The sequence below is a fragment of the Lepisosteus oculatus genome, chromosome 22, assembly GCF_040954835.1.
Source record: "Lepisosteus oculatus isolate fLepOcu1 chromosome 22, fLepOcu1.hap2, whole genome shotgun sequence".
Taxonomy (NCBI): Eukaryota; Metazoa; Chordata; class Actinopteri; order Semionotiformes; family Lepisosteidae; genus Lepisosteus; species Lepisosteus oculatus.
In genome coordinates, this window is record NC_090717.1 from 13965345 (window position 1) to 13988810 (window position 23466).

Consider the following 23466-nt stretch of genomic DNA (forward strand, 5'->3'; position numbering starts at 1 on the left):
ATAAAACAATGAACATATTAAGTGAGGCAAGGTGAGCTGTTATACTGAAACACTAAGAAATCACACATGAAACTGATTCTCCCTCCTTAGAGTTTTTAGGTTTAGGGTTTTAACTTTTACAGCTCAGTGTTTCCAATAATCTGTCCATCACAGTATCTAAAAAAAATCAATCCACCATTTTTAATAAAACACTTATTTCTTTTAACATTGTTAAAGTAATTCTAAAAAAACAAAACCTGTTGTTTCAGAGAAGGCAGAGGATCAGAAAAATTGTATACTGAACTGTACGCACATCAGCCTGTTTCTGGGTAATCTGAAATTGAAATAATCCTCCTTCAATGTGTTGAACACAACCATGAGTTGGAATTTGGTGTATTAATCAGATTCATGGACTAAAAAAAAACATTATACTGATAATCCAGTAAACACATTGGCTTGAGGGCATCCCTGTGGAAGAAGCCCACACTTTTGGTTGATACACTTTCTTTTGAAGGTGTGGAACTGTCCACTCAACATTAACATGGACAGTTAACAGATCCCAGCAGGCAGACTGTTCAGGCTGCAAATTACAGAACCCAAGAAACTTATATGGGTCAATCAGGCTGGATTACAATGGTTAACAGGCTGTAATCAAAACTGAGAGGCAACAACAAAGATGGACTGTTAACACTAATTTTACAGGTTACACTTTACAGATAGTATTATTTCCTGACCTATTCATATACATGCTCTAATCTTGTTAAGGGAACAATTGTGGCACTATTTCTTGTGCCTTTAACAAACCCCAAAAGAGCAAACTCTGATCCTGCTGTGCTCAAATGTAGCCAAAAAAACTATAATTTAAAGCTGGAAACTAACAATGATCCTTTCATCTGCAAGTGGATTTATAGCACAAAACTGTGTAGAAGTTTCCTGTATTAAACCTAGACTTCAATCCACCTGTTCTCAGACATTTCCCCATCTAGATCGAAGGCTGCTTTCCGCAGTGAGGAGTAAAAGCTTCTGACAAACGGAAAACAGCAGTCAAAAAACCAGCGGGAAATTGCACCCTGCATTTAGTTAAAAGTTTGGATTTAATTTGGAGAACAGGTGACTGCATCAAGAATAAAAATCAGAGTACAGATGGTATTTCACAAGACGACAGCCTCAAAGAAACCCTGTTATCTTAAGCACATCATCACAGTAGACTATGATGGCTAACATCCTTGAAATCAGCTACAGTTGGAAAAAATCCAGAATGATTAGTTCGCAGTTATTACCTGCTCTGTTTTTGTATGGCTATTTAAAAACCCTGTGGTATATACAAACCAGTCTTACCTTACTTTGAAAATCTGTTTTTTTAACAGCAGATGCAACAATGGGAGTGCAATAGTGACTTTCTGACAATGGTCATTACTGGTTTAGCTTTAGTCTGAGCAAGACCTGACGTGAAGTTGTCACAGACAACAACAAACAGTCCAAAGAAAGCTTACGTTATTTTAGGTAAAATGTAGAAATTTTGAACTGTGATAACTAAAAATTAGGAATTTAAAAACACTGGGGAAGGTGATGCGCTTTTCATAAACAGTCGTCCAACAGAAATATGTTAACAGACTGGAGCTCAGCTGTAAAAGTCACATTTTCCCTGGGTCCAGGAGAACACCACAGCCATCCAGGCAAGGTATCTTAGTTTCTTTGGAAGCAGAAGACGGTTCTCTCTCTGCAGATCCCAGATACGAGCTCAGCTCAATAGGTTACTTTGGTCCACAACCAAACAGCATCCTTCAGCCTCCTCTGTCCTTTCACTTGGCTGTCCTTAAAAGTTGAATGCAGTGTAGTTTTTGTTACCTTGGTACGATTAATGCCATCTAGCGTTATTCCTCCATCCCCACTTAGCCACAGATTAGCGAAAGCAGATTCGCTTTCAGGCTCGGGGTGGGTTGGTGAGCACTGCCCACACAGGGAGGGTGGTGCCAGTCCTGTTCCCTGCAGGAGAGAGCTTCTGCAAAAAAGAAAGCAGTCTCTCTGCTCCTTTGCTTCCAAAGTGCTGCTGCAACCAGCCACTGACCCACCACTGCGATGCCCCCTTCTCCTGGACCCTCCAGTGCCACTGCCCACAAACGCCTTGGTCTCTAGGAATGCAGAAGAATGTAAGAGAAGAACAGACGATTCCAGGTAGTGGAACAGGGTAAACGGGCCCAAGCCAGCTGTGCTGTCTGTGATCAGTCCCTTTGGCTGACGTAAGAAGTAGGCGTCTCTTAATCTCCCTTAGTAAGCAGATCTTCAATGTAGGCGTCCAGCTCATCATCTGTGTTGATATCGATGTCCTGCAAGGTAGAGGATTAAATTAAGCCAAAGCTGTGGTGCCTGCTATTCAGCACATTGCAGCCAAAAATTATATCGGAACTGCTGAAAATCTACATTTGAATTCTGACGGGGACCTCAGTGTTGGAATATCATAATGTGATCTGAAAAGAGTCACTTCCAAACAAAAATTTCGGATCTGACAAGTCAAGAGTACACTCCGGTGCGTCTCGTAAAGGGAGAAAATATCCTTTAGGGATTTCAGAAACGTGTGCTTGCTAACAACATTCGATGAACAAAGAAAATAAAACTATTATTTACTTTAAAAGCAGTAGCATTTGCCCCAGCAAAGTAATTCAGCTGGACAGCCTGAAAGACATATCCAAGGTGCTTCACACCAACTGAATAGGTCTAAGCCTTGGATACAGTGGGTGCCACTTTCCCAGCAGTGGCCTGATGACTCTTACGAGCTGTCCCCTGTCCAGGCAGCGGGTGAACAGCGCTGCTCTCACCTCCTGCACTTTCTGCAGCAGAGCCACGATGTTGGTGCGCAGTTTCTGCAGCTTCTCCTCCGTCTCGCGGAGCCTGGCTTCGGCGCTGTTGCTCTTCTCCTCCACCGCCCGGGCCCGCGCGTCTGCGCGGCTCTGGTAGGAATTGCACAGCGTCTGCAGCCCCAGCTCGTACTGCTGGAAATACTCCTTCTGTGGAGGCAGGGCACGGCGCAGGCGTCAGCCCAGCTACCCCACCCGAGGCCGTCGCGTATTAAGATATAATATCTAACTTATGCTTACAATTTCCTCACAAACACAAATATTTATGTGTTAAATTCAGTTTTCATATTTAGAATATATAAGAAAGTTTAATAATCGCTAGTCTATCATATAACCAACAACGCTGTCTTCCAGTGTTCCCTGGTGAAGCCTGGACGTCCCCCCATGCCCTGTTGAATGGTTATCTAACAGCAGCCTTGTGTCAGCAGGCTCTCTGCTCAATCCCAGAGTGCTTCCTACCATTGGGAAAGCCACCAGCTCCTCTGCAGTCATGGTGTTGACATCATCCTTAGGGATCTGGAAATCCGGAGGGAAAAAGTACCGTAGCAACGTCCTGGAAGGATAAAGACAAAGGAGAATATGTTACAGAATTGTGTCTGCAACCATAAGAATCTTTAAAGTACAGGAAAGATATTAATATGCTATGGAGAAGACTGAAGTTAAAGTACATAAACACTTGCTTCTCCGAACTTGGAATAATCAGAGCACTTTTCACTTGTCCATTGAAAAAATTTGGATTACCTGAGAACACAATTCCCCGATGGTCTCATTTGTAGGTGTCTGAAATACCAAGGCTTCACAGAACAGTCTGCAGGGTAACTGTGTTTGAAGAGGCGAACTAACTTTGCAATCGCCCTGTACATCTCTATATATACGGGAGCCAGACACTCCTGCACAGCTGAACCGGTATAGAGAGATGCTCCGAGTGCAGGCGATTCAGGCGTCGTGGTGAGGCAGAGAAGAATCTCTCCGCTGATCAGCGCCTCCAGCAAATGGGAGCTGCAAGCCGGCGGTGACGTTAGTCCGGGAGGCAATGTGCACTAGCCCTCTCCCTTAAGGCCCTGTGCCTCGTGCCACAAGGTGGCCGGCTCGAGGGACGAGCGCGTCAGAGGAACAAGCGTGTCCTTCCTCATGGGTCCTGCGCAGTGCAGAAATTACTACTGGCACTTCCAAATCCGATGGGGATAAAAGGAATAAAAAACCGCTGAAGGGGCAGCATGGTTATCATTCTTTCAAGTAGGGTGCTACAACAGCATGCTTAGGCTGCAAAGGAACAAGTAAAGAATGGAATAAACCTTTACTTGTTCCGTGGTTATCATTAGCATTGCTGCCCCGGTTTAATTCCTACAGTGCTGTCTGTGTGGAGTTTGTATGTCCCAGTGTTTGCATGGTTTTCCTCCCACAGTCCAGAGACATACAGGTAGGTCAACTGGCCCTGGTGTGAGTGTGTGTCCTGCGATGGACTGGGTCCAGACTGTACCCTACCTTTTGCCTGCTGCTTGCCAAAAGAGGCCCCAGCTGCCCTGTGACCCTGATGATGAAGTGGTTAGAAAAGGGAAGGATGCCACAGAGGTCTGGAAGCCCCGGGATCGGTCGGATACCCTCTCCGCAGCCCGTCACTCAGCCCCTGGCCTACCTCATCATCACAACCAGGCTCTCGATGACCTCCCGGCTGGCCGTGGGCTGGGTGGTGTCGGGCTCCATTCGGGTGGGGGCTCCTTCCTCCTTCTCCGCGTCCTCCAAGGTGTCGGGACTCTGGGACTCGGGCGTTGGGGGACGCATCAGCCGCACATCATCACTGCCCTTCAGCACCCTGCCAGCAGGACGCATGTGCACACACACACCAACCGTGAGAAGGGCTGCAGCATCACGGACAATACCCCTGGGCTCTGGAGGACTGGTAACCACTTCTTTTCTTTGGCTAGTTCATACCCCGCTTTGGAAGGCAGGCAGCTCAAGTACATTCAAGACAGTTGTGCTGTTGCTGCCGCCAAGACACGTTCCGTTTTATTGAAAATTGTCCACCAATTGCACCTTGCCTTAGACAATTCCTAGTGAGCAGGCTCAGGGTTGCCTATCAACGCCTGGCGCGCTGGATCAGCTAGATCAGTGTTGCCGATCAACGCCTGGCGAGCAGGATCAGCTAGATCATTGTAGCCAATTAACGCCTGCCGAGCAGGATCAGCTAGATCAGTGTTGCCGATCAACGCCTGGCGAGCAGGATCAGCTAGATCAGTGTTGCCTATCAACGCCTGGCGAGCAGGATCAGCTAGATCAGTGTTGCCCATCACTGCCTGGCGAGCAGGATCAGCTAGATCAGCGTTGCCCATCAACGCCTGGCGAGCAGGATCAGCTAGATCAGTGTTGCCAATTAACGCCTGCCGAGCAGGATCAGCTAGATCAGCGTTGCCTATCGACGCCTGGCGAGCAGGATCAGCTAGATCAGTGTTGCCAATTAACGCCTGCAGAGCAGGATCAGCTAGATCAGCGTTGCCTATCAACGCCTGGCGAGCAGGATCAGCTAGATCAGGGTTGCCCATCACTGCCTGCCAAGCAGGAACAACTAGATCAGCTAGATCAGTGTTGCCAATTAACGCCTGGCGAGCAGGATCAGCTAGATCAGTGTTGCTTATCAACGCCTGGCGAGCAGGATCAGCTAGATCAGTGTTGCCAATTAACGCCTGCCGAGCAGGATCAGCTAGATCAGCGTTGCCTATCGACGCCTGGCGAGCAGGATCAGCTAGATCAGTGTTGCCAATTAACGCCTGCAGAGCAGGATCAGCTAGATCAGCGTTGCCTATCAACGCCTGGCGAGCAGGATCAGCTAGATCAGGGTTGCCCATCACTGCCTGCCAAGCAGGAACAACTAGATCAGCTAGATCAGTGTTGCCAATTAACGCCTGGCGAGCAGGATCAGCTAGATCAGTGTTGCTTATCAACGCCTGGCGAGCAGGATCAGCTAGATCAGTGTTGCCCATCACTGCCTGGCGAGCAGGATCAGCTAGATCAGTGTTGCCCATCACTGCCTGGCGAGCAGGATCAGCTAGATCAGCGTTGCCCATCAACGGCTGGCGAGCAGGATCAGCTAGATCAGTGTTGCCCATCACTGCCTGGCGAGCAGGATCAGCTAGATCAGTTGCCCATCAACGCCTGCCGAGCAGGATCAGCTAGATCAGTGTTGCCTATCCTCAGGATCGTGGTTGCATATCTAGCCTCAACATGGCAGCATGTTTAAATCACTTTTCATGTACAGCTCATCTGAACACCACAGAAAACTAGAATATCAGGTTATTCTAAAACCTTTCCAACTGGATTAGCAATTGTTTTGGACATATTACATAAAGCACTGTGTTGCTTACATTACCCTTGTCAAAAAGACCTTGATTAATCTAACCAGCATGACTATTTTATAGAAATAGAAAGAATTCAATTATTCAAAGAAGCTCTTGCCCAAATGTGCAAAAAGGTGGCAAAGAAAGTGTGGCCATGAGAATAAACTCCACACCATTGCCTGCTGCTTCTGTTTGTGTGAAGTGACAATGCATTGCTTTGTGTGCGTGGCCTCCAAAACGTTCCGCAGCAAGGTAAAAATATTTCAGGGTGAACCTTGGAACAGGTCATTTTGACCATTTCCCCCACTGTGAACCAGTGCTCTGCAGAAACACCTTGAAGAAATCCCTGAAATCGGAGATGGCAATCCGTCTACCTGCTGGTTTACTCCAACCGAGTTGTAAGGAACTGGGGAAAGCCTTCCCAAAGGGAAAATGAGACTTACCACCTGCTACGAGGGGTGATGGCAGTGGGCACATAGTCAAACTTCACTTTCCAGAGAACGCCCTGCTTCCCAGCTTGCACAGACGAGACACGGCCAGTGAACCACTCCTTGTTCACCTTCACTTCCACCAGTAGGCCTCTATCTGCAGACAGAGGGGACACTGTAGGCGGCCTGAAAGAGCGACCCTGCAAGGACTCGCGCCCTTCACCTCTGCAAGCACAATCACGCTCGGCCCACACGAGGATGCCACCGCGGAGGCAGAATTCGTATATTGCAGTACACCCGCAGCTCAGTGGACTAACAAATGAGAGGAGGTGTCTGTTATTGCCAAATGTCTGCTTAATCATGAATGATGTTTTCTCATTTTTTTCTCAAAAAATGCTATGATAAAAAATACATATACAACACACAACTAACACCCGTTACCCGTGTAAGCAACTGATGTAGAAGGGCTTTTATTTAACTAGGCTCTGTGTGTGCCCCTTTGCTGTATTCTAATCCCTCATTGTAGCTTGTGTAATTCTGCTTTTCCTCTCATTGTTTTTCTGTAAAGCGCTTTGACAAGCCAATTGTAAGGGAGTGATATAAAATAAAGTTTATTATTGTCATTAGGGCTCCATTGGTATTCCTGAATTTTAAATCTATGTAGTATTTATTTTTACCTTGTTTTATTATGTATGCATCTTACAGATCATTTTTTTACATGGTTAACATTATTTTAGAATTTACTTTTTAAAACATAAGAGCATTAACAAATTGTTAAAGCATCTGAACCGCAAACAAGACCCACCATGAGCAATTTGGCCACCCTTACCTGCTCCATTGCCATTCATGGCTTTTAAATCTATTTAAAAGAATGCTGTACAAGAACATGTTACACTATCTAATGTTCAGTTAAAGCAAAGGTTTACTGGTCTGAGTCACTCTGGCCAGGATCTCCCACTGGCTGGGCTGCAGTGTCGTAACATTCCTCCTGTGGATTCCTACAGCTCTAGAGCTGCTCACCTTTCTTTGCTGCCTTGAGATCCACTCCTGCTTCTTCTTCCTCTTCATTGCTGTCCGTGATCTGCCAACACAAGAGACAAGCCTGGCTTTAAGCACAGCGGGGTCTGGCTCTGGAAACGAAACCACGAGCTGATGTCTCAAACGCCAGAGCAAATCTTTCCCCACCGTAGCCCCAGAGCCTCCAGGTTTCCACCCCAGATGAGCTCTCCAGCTGCGTAACTGAACCCTAAGTGAAGGTAATAATTTGGTTAATCAGATCCTTTCAATGCACTCCGAATGGGTACAGGTTTCAAGTTACTTTTGTTTTTGTTCTTACCATCTTCCGACGTTCAAGAACAGAAATGTATTCAAAAGCTTCAATTAGTTTAAACTTCAGGTTCAATTAAATAACCAAGAGCTCGGAGCTCGGATAGGACACTGCGTGCTAGAGAAAGCGAAAGCTGGCATTCTCTCACCAGCACAAAGAATTCATCAAATTCTTTATCTAAATACACCGCAATCTGGATACTCAGATGTATGAATACCAAGAACCTTTATTATATCTAGATCATTTATCAGGGCGCCGGATGCATGTGTAGTATTTGGGATGTTTTGCTGCCCAAAACAATTGCCGCAGCCAACTAGATCTTTTCTTTCTGGCTTTATGTTTTTTTTACCGCTGTATAGTACATGATTTTGGCAAAAGGCAGTGGTTCATCATAAGGAGTCATCATCACAAAGGAACATTTGCGAAGCAAAGCTATAAAATTTCATCATCTCTGGACACGGAAAGTGTCAGGTGCACCGAGCTGTAACAGAAATGTCTTAGCTACCGACATGATTGCCAATCTTGGCAAAAAAAATTGCGAGAGCTCGTCCACGTTTCCAGTATCGCATGATGTCAGCAGAACTGCTGGCCTTGCCTGCCGGGGAGAGGGCTGCAGGAAGAGCCACGCGCCAGGCTCTGCTGCAGCCACTGGGACCAGACCCCGCCGCCTGTCTGTGCTGGGGGAAGGAGGCTACCGCCCAGAGGGCTTTTCGAAACCGCGCCCCGTCGGGGGATCAGTGTACCTCCACCACCACGCTGCTCTGGGCTCTCCGAGCGCTTGGCTGCGACGCGGCCGCGCGTTTTGGCTCGGCCGCTGCTCTGAACACCTGGGGCGCAATTGCAGCCGCCAGCCTGTTTTTGCCAGAGCTTGGCTTTTTCTCTTCTTCCTCCTCCTCCTCCTCCTCCTCCTCCTCCTCCGTGCTCTCAGCAGGAGGGAGTGTCCTCCGTCTGGAGCCAGGCATCTGCTTCCCAGCGCTCTGCAGATTCAAGGACAGCACATCGCACGTGACTCCGGAGAAGGGGCAGGCCAGTACAACACCCGCCACCAGAACAGACAGGGGAGCTTAGGGATGTGCAGAAACCTCAGGCCCTCACCTTCCCCACGCTGAATAATATTATTATTCAAGCTCCAACTGCGACGCCTTTAACATTTCCAGTGGTTAAGCACACCGCGCTGCAGGAAGTCCATCGCTCAGATGAGATATGAACCAGACATCCCCACGAGCGGGTCATTAAAGATGCAGAGGCACTGTGCTTAAAAAGCAGGGATGCTACCCGTGATGTCTTAGCTTAATTTCACTCTGGCTTTCAAGCTTTTCCATAAATCCATCAGAATGAACAGTGAAACACACCCCAAAAGACACAGGTGAAAACTAAGCAAAAGTCCAGTGAAAACCAAACAACGACAGGGCTCCTTTGCCCAAAGTCTGTCATCTTGTGTTCTTAATTTAGTGTTTAGTCTTAAAACACCCCCTTAATGCCCAGAAGGGAGTTCTCATATCTCTACCTGATCTGCCGCATAGTGTGGAAAAAGGGCGAAAGGCTTCACCCAAGAAGGTGCAGCACTTCAGTGGGTGATAAAGTGGGTTTCCTGGAAACATGTAAATCGCTATATAAATGCAATTATTGCTACTACCCATGCAGTCCTTCTCTCTGTTTGTAAATGTACCAATTTCCCCAGCCTTTGTGATGCACAAGGTTTATTTTAGTTCAAAGGAGTCCTGGGTCGTGGCTGTTTGCCTGCAGGGGGCGCGTGCCTGCGGAGCAAGGGGGTGTGAGAAGAGTCGGGGAAGAGCGCAGTACAGTACCTCCACCACCACGCTGCCCTCCGCTGTCTGCGCCCTGAGCTCCGTCACTCTCCCACTCTTCTGCTTCAGCTCGGGCTTCGCCGCAGGGCCCTTGCCACGCGCAGGCGCCGAGCCGGTCACCTTCGTCTTCTTGGGCTGCGGCTCCTCCTCCTCCTCCTCCTCATCGTCGTCCTCCTCCTCCTCCTCCTCGTCTTCCTCCTCCTCCTCGCTGTTCTCTGCCTGGGGGGGGCCTCTCTTGCGCTGGCTCCCTGCAGGTGTTACCTGCTTTGCCGTGCTCTGTGCCGAGGAGGGAGAAGAGAGGAGAAGGGCTCATACAAGGCTCATACCTCTTCGCTCGGGAGCCGACAGCAGCTGGCCGTCAGCGGGACAGTCCTCCTCTGCATGAGCAGGCTCGTACTCAGCTCGTACGCCGCAGTGTGTCAGAGCCGTCACAATTACCTACTGTCGTAACAAGCCACTGAGCTGACCCCCTTAACACCCTCACTAAAACTCATACTTCTTAAACACCCAAGGAGCACTCAGGAAATCTGATGTGCTTTTGCGGTTTCGAGAACTCCAGAGCTTTTTTTGACATATTTGGTATTTTGTATAAAGATAACTCAGACAAATTTAACAAACTTCCCCAAAAAATATCCTGACCAAAATGGGAGAAAAGGTTTGATTTCGCGAGGTCTCCCCACACAGCGTCTCTCGCTCCAGACAAGCGGAGTGGAGTGTGTTCGTACCCGGGCGGACCGGCTGGCCGCCGCCTTGCTGGGGGCGGGGGTCCGGGCAGGAGGTCTGGCCGCGGGGGTCCTGGCGGCGCTGGCGCGGGCGTCTCTCCGGACGGGCGGGGGCGGGGGCGGTGGGGTGGCTGGCTTCGGCGTGCGGGTGGGCGTGGGGGGCTTCTTGCTCAGGGGTGGAGGCTTGACGAGGGGCGGCCGGCTGGGGGCGTTTTTGATCATGGCGGGCAGTGGCGGGGAGCGGGGGCGCTGCACCCTCTCGGAGGACCTGGTCGCCTGGCGGGTAGAAAAGGAAGCACTGCTGTCACCTCTACAGGACACAATAACCACAGGACATGACTACACTGGAGGGAACCAACACATGTGGACAAAACTTGCTGGTTCCCAAGTCAGAGCAAAACACTGGCAATACCAGTAACACAAGAAGTCGTATGCCGGAGTGACTTTTCATGAAAATCTCATAGAAGAGCTCATCAATCTAGGATCTTCCACTTTATTATACTTTTCTCGGGCAGGAGCACAGTTCACACACAGTCTGAAAGTCAATATGGGTCTTGGGCTGCTTCATTACCTGAGAGCTGCTCTCAACTGCAGGTTTCATGCTGACCTCAAGAGGCAGGGTTTTCAGGTCTGCCTGGGATTTCACCACTGCGGTTTTCTAGTGGAGCAAAAAAAAAACATCCCCTGAGTCAAACGTCAATTCCTACATTACACGATCAGGACCAGTTTTAGGCAGCTTAATTATTTGTTCTTTACTTATCCTTCCAACTCAAGCGAATTAGCAGGAGATGCCTTTCCAAGACTGCTTTAGTAGGGCTCACACCAGAAAACAGAAGTACCACTCCACCTGCTCGAGTCCCCCAGATAATCTATTCAGTCTAACACTGTGGTCATACATTACACCAGCTCTTTACATTAGATTTGTGAAATCACATTTTATGAACACATAACAAATAAGGTATGACCAAATGTGCAACACTAAAGGAGACAGGAGAACAACATCATGGGTAGTTCTCACTCATCAGCTGAGTTGTTTTCTTTTTTGACAGATACTTGCTTTACTGATGTCTTATTCCATTGTAAATGTGTTATGGCCGCCTGGTGTAACGGACTGAGGGGGTGGTTTGGAAACCAGGCTCAGTTTGGACTGTTTGCGGAGCTGCCGGGCCCGTTCATTTCCCAGACCCATCACCTGCAGGGCGTCCAGCTTCTCCTGCTGCTGGCGGATCCTCTCCGAGAGCTGCTTCTGCTTGTCCTCCGTCGTCTTCGCCTCCTTGCGCATGACTCCTACAGGCAGGTTCTGCTTCTGCTCGGGAGTCTCGCACCTACATGCAGGAAAAACTCGTTATTAAAATACTTGAAGTTTGGGTCCACTCGGACGAGGTAAGACCACGTCGGAGCAATCATCTCGGCAGATTTCAAATGATTTCATGCAATGTATTTTTGCACTTTGTTTCGGTTTTTTCGGAGACCGTTTTTTTTAGCCATTGCTGTTAAAGCACAATAAAAGGACACGATTGAATATTTTAGTACCCTTTTGTACTACAATATAATGGGAAAATCTGCCTCCTGTGGGACACATGGGCATCTTTGTGGGGTACATTCCTTCACTGTCACCTCTAATGGACAACAAAGAATGGCTCACAGCTTTTGCACAATTCATTTTTTGCACACCGCAATCAAACATGCATGCCTCCCCATCAGCTCAGCACTGCTGTGGAGCTTTCAAACCTTCCTACATCACTGACAGTACAAATACAGGCCCTCTACAAGCCATCACACACTGCTGTGCTCATGTGCAACTCAGGTTTTCCTTGATGCTACCCGTTTTCATGTGGCAGAGCCCTGTACATGCAGCACGGCATCTTCGTGGTCACCTGTTTTGTGTGCTGTCAGGGTTCATGGAGCAGACCCAGTTGTCAGGGTACTGCTTATCTACGGACTCCATCTGGAATGGAAGAGTGCGCCACCGCAGACACTTGTCTGTGGAAGAGGGAGAACAGGGGGAAGGCCATTAAAGTGTGGAACACCCTGTCCAGGCAATACCCATGCTTCTTTTAAGGAAAAGGTCAACTAGCTAGTAAAATCCATACAAGCCGGATGAGCTGACCTGTCCCCTGTTAATGGCAAACTTTACGTTTTTATTTGCTTTTAAAAGTAAAATTCACAATACGGGGCTGGTGTGGGCCCCTGCTGAGATTTCTAGACGGTTTGATACGTCCAAAAGAACGGCTGCGTATAAGTTATATGCCGTCAGATTTACCCCTTTCCCCATATGTAAAGGGCAAACCTTTAAACAAGACATGCAGAGACCTTCCGTTTCACAGACACAACAGTGTTAAAAGCAAAAAGAAGGTGCTTGAAAGGAGCCAATAAATCTCGTCTCTGTTTCAGACCTCTTAGTACGCTCTGAATAGCTCTCAGCATTTGCCTATGATCAATCAATACAGAGAAAAGGGAACCTGAATAAGTACTGGGTTAGAAAACATTTTATTAATCAAAGACAACTTCCTTCTGGCACAGCTACGGCTGGTGCCTCCACTACACCTCTGCGAAGACAGCGCAGACTTCGTGCCTCATCACCTGGCTGGCGCAGTGCCAGGCAGAGGCCCGCTGGTTCAAAGCGCCCGTCAGCGAGGAGGCCAGCGCAGACAGCGGGATCTTACCGCACTGGATGGTGATGGGAATCTCCATGGCCCGGCGCCTCTTGTACCGCAGCTCGCTTGACGGGGGCTGGCTCCAGCTGGCCGACAGGTAGCCAAACTCATCCCAGAACTTCACTATCCCCTTCTGGGCTGCAAGGAGCAGAGGACAGGGGTCAGCCCTCAGCTGCGGACGCGGCCGAAAAGATATCTGGTCTCCGAAGAAACTTTCAGTTGCAGAGAAGTAGGATTTAAGGCCTTATCCACTAAATATAGAAAGCTCCATGAATGGATTTCTTGGTGCAATCAGAAGCAAGCATTTGAAGCTCAAGAGTATTTCATACAACAATGTGATTTTAAAATTATGAGAATGGTAACCAATATTCCAGAATGCTATATTTCTTCAACACATCTTATTTCCTTTGTTACTTTTGCCACTATCCTGTTTTTTTTCCCCCCTTAGATTCGTCGTGCCTAAGCAAATCAACTTTCAGGTTTCTGTTAGGCCTGCGTAACTGAATCATGACTGAAAATGTCAGGATCCACACCCTGCGGTGTTTGAAACCGCATTGGTTTCACTGCGTCCCACTGGAACTACAGAGCAAACAATTAAATCTGAGGTTTTTAAATCTGACATCTCACAAGTGGGGGTGGTTCAGCCTAAACCAGTGAGGAAGATGAGGGAAAGCAAGGAGGCAGACTGCTGTTCTCACCAATGGCAATGTCCCTCCAGTACTGTGCCAGGTGTTCTCCCATGGCTTTCAGGAGGTGGCGGTACTCCTTGGCGTCAGCGAAGTCCTGTTTATTGTGGGTGGGCTCCAGCACCAGATACGGCACGTCCACCACGCCCACCACACCCCCACATGCCCTGCACAGGGAAGAGTGACACCCCGAAACTCAATTCTGCCAGCAGCGATCTTTGAAGCACACTGGAGTCTCATCATTACCTTTGAACTGGAACATAACTTCTGGGCACTGATTATTATTGGGTTCTGAGCTTTTGGATCAACCTCTATGAACTCTGTTCTCATCCCCACTGGTGTGTGGTGAGCGTACTGGCACATCATCCAGATGGGGGCTACACACGAGTGTTGGTGGGGGGGGGTCCCTATTACCTGTAAAGCTCTTTGAGTGGAGTGTCCAGAAAAGTGCTATATAAGGGTAAGCAATTATTATCATGATTACGTGAACACATTTATCCCTACAGCTCAATTGCAAAAGCAACAATAGCTAGTGGCACTAGCAGATCACACCGCAGTATTTAAAAATCAAACATTTTATTTAATGAAAGCCACCTCTGTACTGCATTCCCTGACAAATTAGAAAATCTAGCATCACAGCTCACCGAGCCAAGTAAAAATGCCACTTGGCCACTAACACACTTCGGCAGAAACAGCCATTAGAGGTGCTGTGTGGTGCAGAGCAGAGCGCAGATGTGACTCACATTCCTCCTTCAAGCTGCGGCCCGACTTTCTCATACATCTTGATGAGCCGGCTGCAGTTGTACACGAACATGCCATCAAGGTCCCGCTGGTCGATATTCACCCCGAAAATAAAGCAGAGCTCCTTGGGCTCCTTGAGGGCTCTGAGGAGGAGGACATCACGAGAGTGAGAGACGTGAGAAAAGTGTGGACTGCAGATACAAAGCACAGGAGATGGAAGAGAGGGCACATTGCGCTGGTGACACAGAACTGTATTATCCCATTAGGCTCCACCCCTAGACTGAGCTGAGGAGCCAAAGCAAACTCATCTGATTCACACACTCCAGAACCTTCTCAGAGGTGATCCTGGACATTTATTTCTATGCATTTATGGTTTCTGCATCTCACCTCTGCTTGGCCTCATGGATCTTCCTCTTCACCTCCGCCTCCCTGCGCAGCATCAGAGCAGAGTCCTGCGATTTGCGCAGCACGACCTGAAACAAGAGCCGAGCTGTATCAGGAGGATGTGGGAGGGAGAGCGTGGACGGAAATACAGCCCCCAACCCCCGCTCCCAAACTGCGGAACGGTCGAATGGCAGCCCTGTGTCTACGTGCTTCAGGACAGAGTCCCGTTCCTCATTCGAAGAGCGAGCACTGTCTGTGCAAGAACAGCTTCCTACCCGCGCCTCCCTGGTGAGGTCAGCTCCCAGTTTCACCTCCAGCGCCAAACTCTTGCTTTCCGCCTCCCTCGCCTTCTCCTCAGCTGCAAGAAGAGCACCCACCCATTAAAAGGATCGACATAACATAGAAATAACATAGCAAAAAAAAACTGAGGTTACCCAGCCTACCTATTTTGGCCAAGTGGTCGGCCTTCTTCACTTCCTGCTCTGCCCTCGTTTTAAAACGCGTCGATGTGTATCTGTACATTCTGGGGAAAGAACGAGGGGGAAAGGAAGTTCAGAAAACTGTGCAGAATTCCAGGTGGTTTTGTGCAGGAATTCCAGAATAACTGGCATGTGTTTATAATGTCATAAAGCAGTGACGATAAATTCCACTGTACAAAGATGCAGAGCATTTGCACTAAATGCAAAAGAAGCATGCAGAATTGATGTGCACCTAAAACCCCAACAGCAGTACTAGTAGCAAGAGGATTAATGGCAATACGCACACATATAAAGAGTTTTCTAAGGAGAATGCAAGAAGTTGGCATTATAAAAAAAATTAAGTCATTTTAAACTTCCAGCTAAATGAACAGGGCCAATCAAACCTTTAACCAAAAAACAATGTAACATATTAGAACAAATAAAAAACGGAACTTTAAAAAGTCAATCTACCTTTGATCTGCAGGTGTCAAAGTCAGGGTTGTAACATGCGAACATGGGTTGGAAGTAACAAATATAACAATAACAAATATGTTAGCGTTTCGTCCCAAATTTGTGTTGCTTTGGTTTGTTACTTCAGAGTTTATAGCAAAACCTCAATGTTTAGTTTTTTTAACTTAATTATATATGTAATTCAATACGGATCTCTGAGGCTTTAGAGTCACTCTGCTGCCTTGCAGTGACAGGTACCTTGGTTTGTAGAGGCAGCAGGAGAGCCTCTTGGTGCGGACCTTGTGTCCCTGGATGAAGATTCTCATTCGGGGGTCGATGTAGAGGACAGCTGCATAGGCTCTGAACGACCTCCTCTCTGGTTTCCTGTGGACATGGACAACTTGCATTGAAATACCTCTGTAGATGTTTCTGCCCCCACAGCTCAACCCACCCCCTGCCGTAGACAAGGCCATAACAGTCTAGTCTAGCTGGGCACAGGTTGTGTCTGGGGCGACACAGCGATGAGCGCTGCTGTGTTCCATCCCAGGGCTCTATCTGAGCGACGTATATATGTTCTCTGTGTGTCTGTGTGGGTTTCCTCTGCATGCGTCAATTTCCTCCCACTGTCCAAAAACATGCTGGTGGGTTAAGCGGCTTCTGGGAAAACCCTGGTGTGAGTGTGTGTCTGTGTGTGTCCTGCGATGGGCTGGCTGCTCGACCAGGGCGTAAGCTGCATTGCGCCCACCAGGATAGGCTCCGGCTCTCCTCTGACTGGAAGAAGCGGAGATAAAATAGATGAACGGATCTATGTACGAAACAAAAAAGACTGGAGGACAAAGACTCAATTCTCTTCTCAAAAACAGTGGCACAACACAGCAGGAAAAGTGTGCCGTCCTTCTCCACTGCTTTGTATTTCAGCAGAATTTGATCTGAAAGTGGAATCTCTGTTCTGGAGTGAAAAACGTCAACCTGTCTGTGTGTAAATGATTATAATGCAAACTCCTTCTATTCTAATGCTGTCAGGTCTCTTCCCAGGAGAGAGAGAGACCCTAAAAAAACACAAGCAAAGTCCCTTCAAGTTCTTTTCATTTCACTATTCCACCTGTTCTGTATGAACTGTGGATCAGAGTCGTCCCCCCCCCCCCCCCCAAACAGGCACTCACACTCCCTCTGGGGGGGTCCCCGACATCAGGATGTCCCGCGGGTCCGTCTCCACGTCCAGCTCCGGCTCCCGGGTGTCCATCAGCTTCAGGTTGTAGATGATGACCAGAGTCCCTGGACAGACAGCGAACACACCAGCCAGCAGTGAGACCGTGCGAAACCAGCTCCCAGCAAGAAGCCCTTAACAACAGGTCAACAGATGGCCACCAGTAGATAATCTCAATGGATCCTGGGGTCCACAGATCCTTACCACTGTCCCCTTCAATCTTGCCGAACTGCTCCATGAGCTGTGCTTCTGTCTTAAACGGAGAGTACTTGTAGATGAGCTCCGTCTCGATGGCAAACTTCTCAGGGTTGTCTGTGACTGGCTGCTTGGTTTTGTTATCCCATGTAGGCAGGGGCACGATCACCTGAGGTAAAACACGTGTTTCTTTTTAAACTGTTGCATATTTTACCCTCTTAGCTTACAAATGCGCAAAGCACAGTAAAACATCTCTCAGCAAGCTAAAGCTTAGGTCTCGCAACACCTTTATATGTTCAGTGAAGCACCTGGCCAGGATTCAGATGATGATCTTTCTGCTTTTAGCACTGAAACAGGGAAATGCTCTGCTGTCGCACTCACCTCATCTATGCCCTCTTCCTCGTGAAAGGTTCGCGACAAGAACAAGCAGGTCAGTTTGTCCTCTTTCTTGGTGAAAAGGATGAAATCCTTTCCGATTCGCATGGAGCCTCTGGAACAGAGACAAGGAGCCCTTTCTCAGAATCAAGCTCACCTCACGTCTGAAAAATCACCATCGCAAAACTTTCCTCACTTCCCCCTTCATACTGCCCAATTCAGATTAATTTAGGACTTCAGGACAGCTTTACTGCTGCAACCCCACCCCGTCCTGGGACAGATAAGCACAGCACCAGTGCTCAGACACTTGTGCATCGCGGCGCTATCTGCGTTCTTCATGCCTGGATTCTGGAATGCTAGCAGTGGGGCTTCTAAGCTGGAGCACAGATATCAAGAGGGAAACAGCTGTTCGCGTTATGTGAACACATCAGCTGTACCACTGCAGTCACACTACCCCTTGGGCGCTTCGCCCGATCCCTCTTCGAAGTACGGGATGTGAAAATGGATCTTACGACTTCAGCCCGTTGCCATATTGTCCGATTTGCGTTGACTCTGGGGATCTTTTGCTGGATTTTCCAAACTGTATCACATGTGTAGCTTCACCTGGCAAAAACAGACAGAGAGCCTGATCAGCGGCCAAAGACAAACAGTAACACGTTTCCATCCTTTGAAAGCCACAGGTCCATATTTAACTGCTCATTACACACCTGCATTGCCTTGAGATGTGCAAGCTTCAGATTTTTTTAGAATGCAAGTGCAAAGGCCAGCCGAGTCTCTTGAAAGCCATCAGGAAGGCCTTGTGATCTAGTTATCCAAGAAGCTAAAACATCACCGCAGCCACTGCTGTTCCCAAACATTCTGGGCCATCTTGCACATCTCGTTTTCAAACAAAGAAACGCTGTTCTGACTTTGCTTCACAGATGCGTTTGGGGTTTTAGGAATGCAGAATGCAAAAAGCAGACACTTGCAATGAACTGAAAAAACACAACACTGCAACCAAAAACGAATGCGGCAAACCTCACAAGAGAAATGAGCATGTGGCATGTGGCATGTTTCCACCTATCCCCCCCTTTTCTAACCGATCTATCCAGTACAGGGTCAGAGGGGAGCCGGAGTCTATCCCAGCAAGCAGCGGGTGCAAGACAAGGCATACCCTGGACAGGTCGCCAGTCCATCGCAGGACACTCACACACACTCAGGCCAAGCGACAATTCTCCCAGAATCCAATGAATCCACCAGCATGTCTTTGGACCGTGGGAGGAAAATGGAGCACCCAGAGGAAGCCCACATGCTATGAGCCATCAATACTAAAAACTGCGTCACTGGGATATCCATGACATATTTGAATATGGAGGTTTATTTGCCGACGCAGCTACTTACTTGAACATATTCGTATATGTGCAGATTTTCATGCAATTAACATCCATTACGAATGCTGACAGGTAACTGTTTTACACACAAACAGATGGTTAAATCCACAGCAAGGCTTGTACTCACTGGGGTCCATTCCAGTCCCATCGTCAAGGAAACACAGCATGAACCCACCACGCAGCTCCGGCTTCTTCTCTGGAGAGGAGAGGACAGAAAGTGGGCCAGAGAGATAACGCCGCCCTGCTCCACAGAGACAGACACTTAATCCTGACAGCATGAGGAGCTTACGGATGAGGCTTCCCCACGTTTGACACATACGGACCGAACACGACCTACGATTCTGGCCTTTTATGTGAACTTGCTTGTTTTAGCCAGTTCAGCTACTCAGAACGTGAGCACCTAGCAATTTAAAATACGTTACCCACTTTTGAAAACTCGTAAGATAGATACATTAAGACTTGCAAATGAAATATTTTCATAAAATTAGAGCTATGAACCCTCTGCCTCATTTGGAAACGGGGATGAATCTCTCCAAACGTGATTAACTGGAACAATATATACAGAACAAAAGTCAACAGGTGACTTAAAAGTCAGTTTAAAATAAAACACAGAAGCACCCCACAATCTGGCCAGAACAATAAAACGATTGGCAAGAGCAAAATTGGGTTTAAAATCCATTTTACTTTAAAAGGTGAGAGTTTTAATTCGCTAAGGTATGCACAGCAAAAACATAAACCAACCAAACTGCTAAGGTTCAAGACTGTGAGCCGCTGAGCATTATATTTCAAAACGAACCTGATGAGATGAGGCGCGAAGAAGATGGTGACAGCAACAGGCGATTCCACAGTACAAACAGATGGAGGCTTATGTACTGACAAAGTACTTTCCATTTATTAGTAAGAACCCTTCCTACTGCTTGCTAAGATAAGTGGCCACAAACTTAAAAGAGGCATAGAAGAAACTATTTTGGAAATATTTTCAACAAAAAAATCTGCAAATACGGTTTTTGCACTCAGGGCTCCTGTATTTCTGCAGCTGTTCCCTTTGCTGAGAGCTCTTTCATGAACACATCACATTACTCTGCTCTTTCCGCAAGCAGCGGCTGTCCTCATAATAACTACAGCACAGCCAGCGCCTGAGGAAACATAAAAACACCAAAACACCTTCCTCTCGGTTCAGATCAGAAGTCAGAGTACCCGCCATACTCAGCTGTCAGACAAACGAACCATACTGTTTGAAGACACAGTACCAGAAACAGATGGCTGAGCGCAGTATGTGAAAACTACCTGTGTAGATGTCTATTCTTGTAGCATCCGCATCCCTGCAAAGACAAAACAACATTAGATATGATCTGTGGGAAGTGGAAGAGGCAGCAAATAGATATTCTGTGGTTACAAATGACAGTTTCTGCACTACCTCAACTGATTTATAAATGGAACTAAACTTCTTCTTAGGCTACCCTGCTCAAGTAATGAGCTAAACATACCAACCTTCCCTTTGAGAACCTTGCGCTAAGCTGAACATCTACACAAACGGCGAGCCAGGATGAAAGGAAGAAAGCAGGCTAGAAAGAGGATTTGTACCTTGCGTTGTCCACAAGCTCAGCTAGGGCTCCGAACAGGAACTCATGAGTGGTCCTGAAAGAGTGAAAAGAAATGACTGACTCAAATTATGCGACAACGATACTGAGTTTTTTAAAATAATAACTTGTCTGGGTGGAACAGCAAACTGCATTAGCCGAACAGGGGTGCAGCCAAGGCCCACTGTAACTGCACCGACACTGGGGGCTGTGCAGGAGACATCCTGATAGTCCAGACAACAGAAACCACGTGGTCATTTTCGGGACCGTATATACCAATACAGGACCACGATGCAGTGTGGTCCTGTAGTGGTATAGATAATGTGCAGATAATGGATGGGATACACATTCACTCAGGCAGAGGGCGGACCATTTAGAGTTACCCGGTAGCCTCAGACAACATTCCTACATTCCACTACGGAAGGTAACTGGAGCACCTCACTCACTGACTGTACTGACTGTATTGTGTGTTTTGTATTATTATTGTATCATTCGTTACACTGTGCTGTGTTGACTGTATTAAGCTGCTGTTCCACTGCAATTTCCCTCACGGGATCAATAAAGTATCTATCTATCACCTGGAGCTTCCACATGGCCGAGAGAAAACAAACTGTAAATGCTACACGGAGAGCACGTCAAGACAGAACTGAACTCGAGACACTAGAGCCGAGAAGTGCAGTGTGTTCCAGTCCCAAGTCAGCCAAACAGGAAGCCATTTAGCCTGACTGGATCCACAGCAAATTTCAGGTTTTGCCAAAAACACATAAAACGTGTGAGTGTATGCACCAACCCCTGACAACTCTAGGACAGGAATTCAGCCACCTGCTGCTCTTAGAAGGAATTAAGGAGAGCAAGACCTCAAAGCCCCAACCACAGAAATCATTGAATGTGCTGAATGTCTCACACTGTCCAAAAAATCAGAGGTGAAGAAGCACTGCACTCTTAATTTGCTTTAGTGTAAACAAAAAGCCATTTAGCTTTTAAAACAGATGTTTCTTTCCTTTTTCCCTGCAACACAATAGTGCACATTTCAGAGCTACAGCAAGTGAAGCCCGACACTGTCAGCAGTCATCAGGGCCCGGAAAGGAAGTCAGACATGAGAAACACAACCCCCAGCCTTGCAGACATTTCCAAAGAAACAATGGCTGCAAGACACAGGCTCGATGAAAGAAGAGAGAAACATGCGACACACACACAACTTTACAACTTACTTTTTTACTCATCTACAGGTGATCCTTGTTACACAAAGACTTGCCAAACTCACAAAGGCAAGCGATGACGTTGTGAATGACACTGAGAAAGAGACCCCAAAGACAGCAGGCTAATCAAATGGGTATCACCAGGGACACTGCATGAAGATGTACTCATCAGAAGTTCAAGGCACACTGAACAAGGTACATTTCCCTCCAAGAACAGTGAGAAATCGTCTTCATACTGATTGAAGGTGTACCAAACTCATCTGGGACAAGAACGAAGCCAGAGCTCAGTTCTACACACTGATAGAAAACAGGTGCGTCTCAGAATGTTTAACCCTGTGCATACAGTGGCCCAGCTGTTTCATCTGTAAGAGCTTATGTGGTCAATACAAGCAATAGACTGGCATAGAGCACTAAGTACAACAATGTCTTTAGCCTTTAATGGGTAACAAGATACTTCTGTGTTATTATTTACTTATGGTAAATAGCTACTTGTTTATTATTACAATATTGTTAATGGTAATTTATTAAGCCAGCCTCAACCGTCTCCGTTTCCTTTATTATGATCTGTGATTCATAAGGCCTCCTGCAACTCTCCCACTTCCAAAAACGATGAACGACGAACAACTCCCCTCATAGGGGTTTGGGTAAGTAAGAGGATCCCTGGCTGACAGTTCATTTAAATCTGTTTTCACAGCACAGTCTAACACAACAAGAAAAAGAAGACAGCAGGTGTTACAGGACATGAGAGTAACCTGATGTTGTTTGAGAGCGATATAGCTGTGGCAATGAAAGATTTCCTGAGTCTGCTACTTCTACACCTGGGAACACAGAGACGTCTCCCAGATGGGAGTAGTGCAAGTTCACGATGGAGGGGGTGTGACACAATCCGTAACGCATTGGCCTTCTAGACCACCCCTCGTCTGTAGAGTTGATCTGACTTGTCCCAGTTATTTTGCCCAACCTATTACAATCCCTGTACCAAGAACTGTACTGATGTGACCCAACCAACAAGGGAGACGGTATGTTAAGGTGCTTTGTGACTTGCTGCTCAGCTGCAGGCACAGTCACATTGTAGTTGACAGATCCCAAGAACACACCAAGAGCCTCTTGCTTGGTGCTCTCACAGCTAGAGCAAGGAAAACTCAGAAACTGAGAGTGTCCGAGAGGGAAGAAATGATGTGGAAGTTACTTCAAAATCAAATAACTTTATTGGCATGACAAATTAGTATTGTCAAAGCAGTAAAAATTAATAACCACACAAACATTAATGACAATACAATAATATTACTTGAGAGGCTCAAGTTCCTCTGTTCCTCTGGCTCACATACGGAGATACCACTTGCTGAATCACCAGCCCCTTCCTCCAGTAGGATCAAGGGCTGTTCCAGTTCTACCAGGTGTGGAAATGCTGGGATTGAAGGTGTTATTCTGTGGAAGGATGGCTTCCTAATGCCAGATGACTTCCTGCTGTGTGGCAGAATGTGCATCACTGCTTCTCCCTGCTGGCAGGAGGGTAGCATGTCCTTTCTCGGTAGCCAGGTCTGCCCGAGTTGACGAGTTTCTATGGCTAGGCTATGGTCATGCTGCTCCTTGTCACCTCTCACCCTAGTCACACTCAGCCAGCATGTAGGGCTCCACAGCCTTCCAGCTTCACCTGTCTGTGTGTCCCAGTGCACGAGGTAGGGTTGTTGTAATAAGTCTTCATTGTAACAC

At 47.4% G+C, this 23466-nt stretch overlaps 1 protein-coding gene across 3 annotated transcripts in view; it reads right to left on the bottom strand.

The window, feature by feature from the left end:
- Positions 1 to 157: 157 nt before the first annotated feature.
- Positions 158 to 23466, bottom strand: part of morc2 (MORC family CW-type zinc finger 2) — a 28907-nt gene continuing 5598 nt past the window's right edge. For 2 of the 3 annotated variants that reach the window (XM_069182220.1, XM_015366264.2), the window contains exons 3-28: positions 20559 to 20612; positions 20262 to 20296; positions 19102 to 19170; positions 18117 to 18207; positions 17611 to 17719; positions 17239 to 17398; positions 16991 to 17102; positions 16086 to 16211; positions 15363 to 15442; positions 15195 to 15277; positions 14923 to 15008; positions 14538 to 14678; positions 13807 to 13961; positions 13118 to 13246; positions 12329 to 12434; positions 11644 to 11776; positions 11023 to 11109; positions 10455 to 10727; positions 9730 to 10005; positions 8665 to 8898; positions 7615 to 7675; positions 6610 to 6751; positions 4471 to 4647; positions 3294 to 3387; positions 2796 to 2984; positions 158 to 2306 (exon numbers count right to left, since the gene is read on the bottom strand). In XM_069182220.1, the coding sequence (XP_069038321.1) occupies positions 2238 to 2306; positions 2796 to 2984; positions 3294 to 3387; positions 4471 to 4647; positions 6610 to 6751; positions 7615 to 7675; positions 8665 to 8898; positions 9730 to 10005; positions 10455 to 10727; positions 11023 to 11109; positions 11644 to 11776; positions 12329 to 12434; positions 13118 to 13246; positions 13807 to 13961; positions 14538 to 14678; positions 14923 to 15008; positions 15195 to 15277; positions 15363 to 15442; positions 16086 to 16211; positions 16991 to 17102; positions 17239 to 17398; positions 17611 to 17719; positions 18117 to 18207; positions 19102 to 19170; positions 20262 to 20296; positions 20559 to 20612 (3271 nt within the window). In that variant the 3' untranslated portion in view covers positions 158 to 2237. The remainder of the gene's footprint in view (positions 2307 to 2795; positions 2985 to 3293; positions 3388 to 4470; positions 4648 to 6609; positions 6752 to 7614; positions 7676 to 8664; positions 8899 to 9729; positions 10006 to 10454; positions 10728 to 11022; positions 11110 to 11643; positions 11777 to 12328; positions 12435 to 13117; positions 13247 to 13806; positions 13962 to 14537; positions 14679 to 14922; positions 15009 to 15194; positions 15278 to 15362; positions 15443 to 16085; positions 16212 to 16990; positions 17103 to 17238; positions 17399 to 17610; positions 17720 to 18116; positions 18208 to 19101; positions 19171 to 20261; positions 20297 to 20558; positions 20613 to 23466) is intronic. The other variant, XM_015366265.2, reaches the window with a different exon arrangement.